At 36.9% G+C, this 1,310-nt stretch overlaps 1 protein-coding gene across 2 annotated transcripts in view; it reads right to left on the bottom strand.

Annotated features, from left to right (window-relative positions):
• Window positions 1-1,310, bottom strand: part of LOC107685640 (constitutive coactivator of PPAR-gamma-like protein 1 homolog) — a 17,577-nt gene that overhangs the window by 8,695 nt on the left and 7,572 nt on the right. For both annotated transcript variants that reach the window (XM_016482292.1, XM_016482294.1), the window contains exons 6-7: window positions 1,136-1,200; window positions 791-1,047 (exon numbers count right to left, since the gene is read on the bottom strand). In XM_016482292.1, the coding sequence (XP_016337778.1) occupies window positions 791-1,047; window positions 1,136-1,200 (322 nt within the window). The remainder of the gene's footprint in view (window positions 1-790; window positions 1,048-1,135; window positions 1,201-1,310) is intronic.

Here is a 1,310-nt window from a genome sequence, read left to right as displayed (position 1 = left end):
CCACTGTATATATATATATATATATATTTTATATATATATATATATATATAGGGGACTATTATAATTATTATTTATTTAAATCCCTTATGCTTACCCAGGCTGCATTTATTTAATCAAAAATACAGTAAAAAATTATATTGTCAAATATTATTACAATTTAAAACAATATTTGACACTTTCTATTCCTGTGATGGCAAACCTCGACAGTCAGCATCATTACTCCAGTCTTTGGTGTCACATGATCTTTCAGAAATCATTCTATTATGCTAATTTTGTGCTCAAGAAAGAATTCTTCTTATTATCAATATTGAAAATAGCTGTGCTGCTCAATATTTTTGTAAAAAGTTCAAACTATGATACGTTTTTCAGGATTGATAAATAGAAAGTCAAAAGTAGAGTATTTATTTGAAAAAGAACTCTGTTGTAACAAAGTAAATGTCTTTACTGTCACTTTTGATCAATTTAATATGTCCTATATATACATATATACATGCACATATTGTACATCCCTAATTAATATGAAAACAAAAAATGCATCAGATTTGAATGTTTATGTACGCAGAGACTGGTTAAGCAAAATGTATTTATGACATTGTAGAATATCTCAGTCAGTACAGCAAACAACACTTTCTATAGCAAAATCTATGGCTGTAAGCATTAAAACAATAACTCTACCCACAAAACTACCTATACCCTCAAAACCTAGGTTAAATTTATGATTAGAAGAAAGCTGTTTTCAAAAGTCGACATATCCCACATACATTCCCATACATGTTCTCGGTTACTCACTAGGCAGTGGAGCCCGTGTTTTCCTCATTCTCAGAGGACGAGGATGTGGACGAGGTGGTGAAGAAGGCTGGGTCTGTGTGGTTGGAGTTGCCGCCGTGAGCCGGGTTGATGGGGGACAACCTCTCGTAGAGTGGCGTGTGCTGCTTCTCATCATTAGGAATGTTGCTGTAGCTGTTCTGTTCTAGGAGCCCTTTACCTGACGGGTCTGCCTCATGGACAGGCTCGGCCAACGGAGGGCCGGAATAGCCATGCTGGACCTTGGAGAATGAACCGAAACATGTGTGTCAGTCTGATGGGTAAGCGTGAGTCATTGAGGATGGACCATAATGGTGGAATGGTGCTCACCCCAGGTTTGCCTGAAATGTTAAGCATCTGCGGTGCTGCTGGCAATCCCATCTGATTTGGTCTGACTGTGGGCCAAATGTAAAAAAAAACAGTCTGGTTCAATCTCTGGAGCAAAAACTGAAAAAATGTAGAGGAACTTGGAAAGAAAAACAGCCATTACCAGAAAAGATATATA

The sequence above is a fragment of the Sinocyclocheilus anshuiensis genome, unplaced genomic scaffold, assembly GCF_001515605.1.
Source record: "Sinocyclocheilus anshuiensis isolate Anshui unplaced genomic scaffold, SAMN03320099.WGS_v1.1 scaffold257, whole genome shotgun sequence".
Taxonomy (NCBI): domain Eukaryota; kingdom Metazoa; phylum Chordata; class Actinopteri; order Cypriniformes; family Cyprinidae; genus Sinocyclocheilus; species Sinocyclocheilus anshuiensis.
Note: the sequence above shows the minus strand (reverse complement) of the source record. Positions and strands in the feature narration are given on the sequence as shown.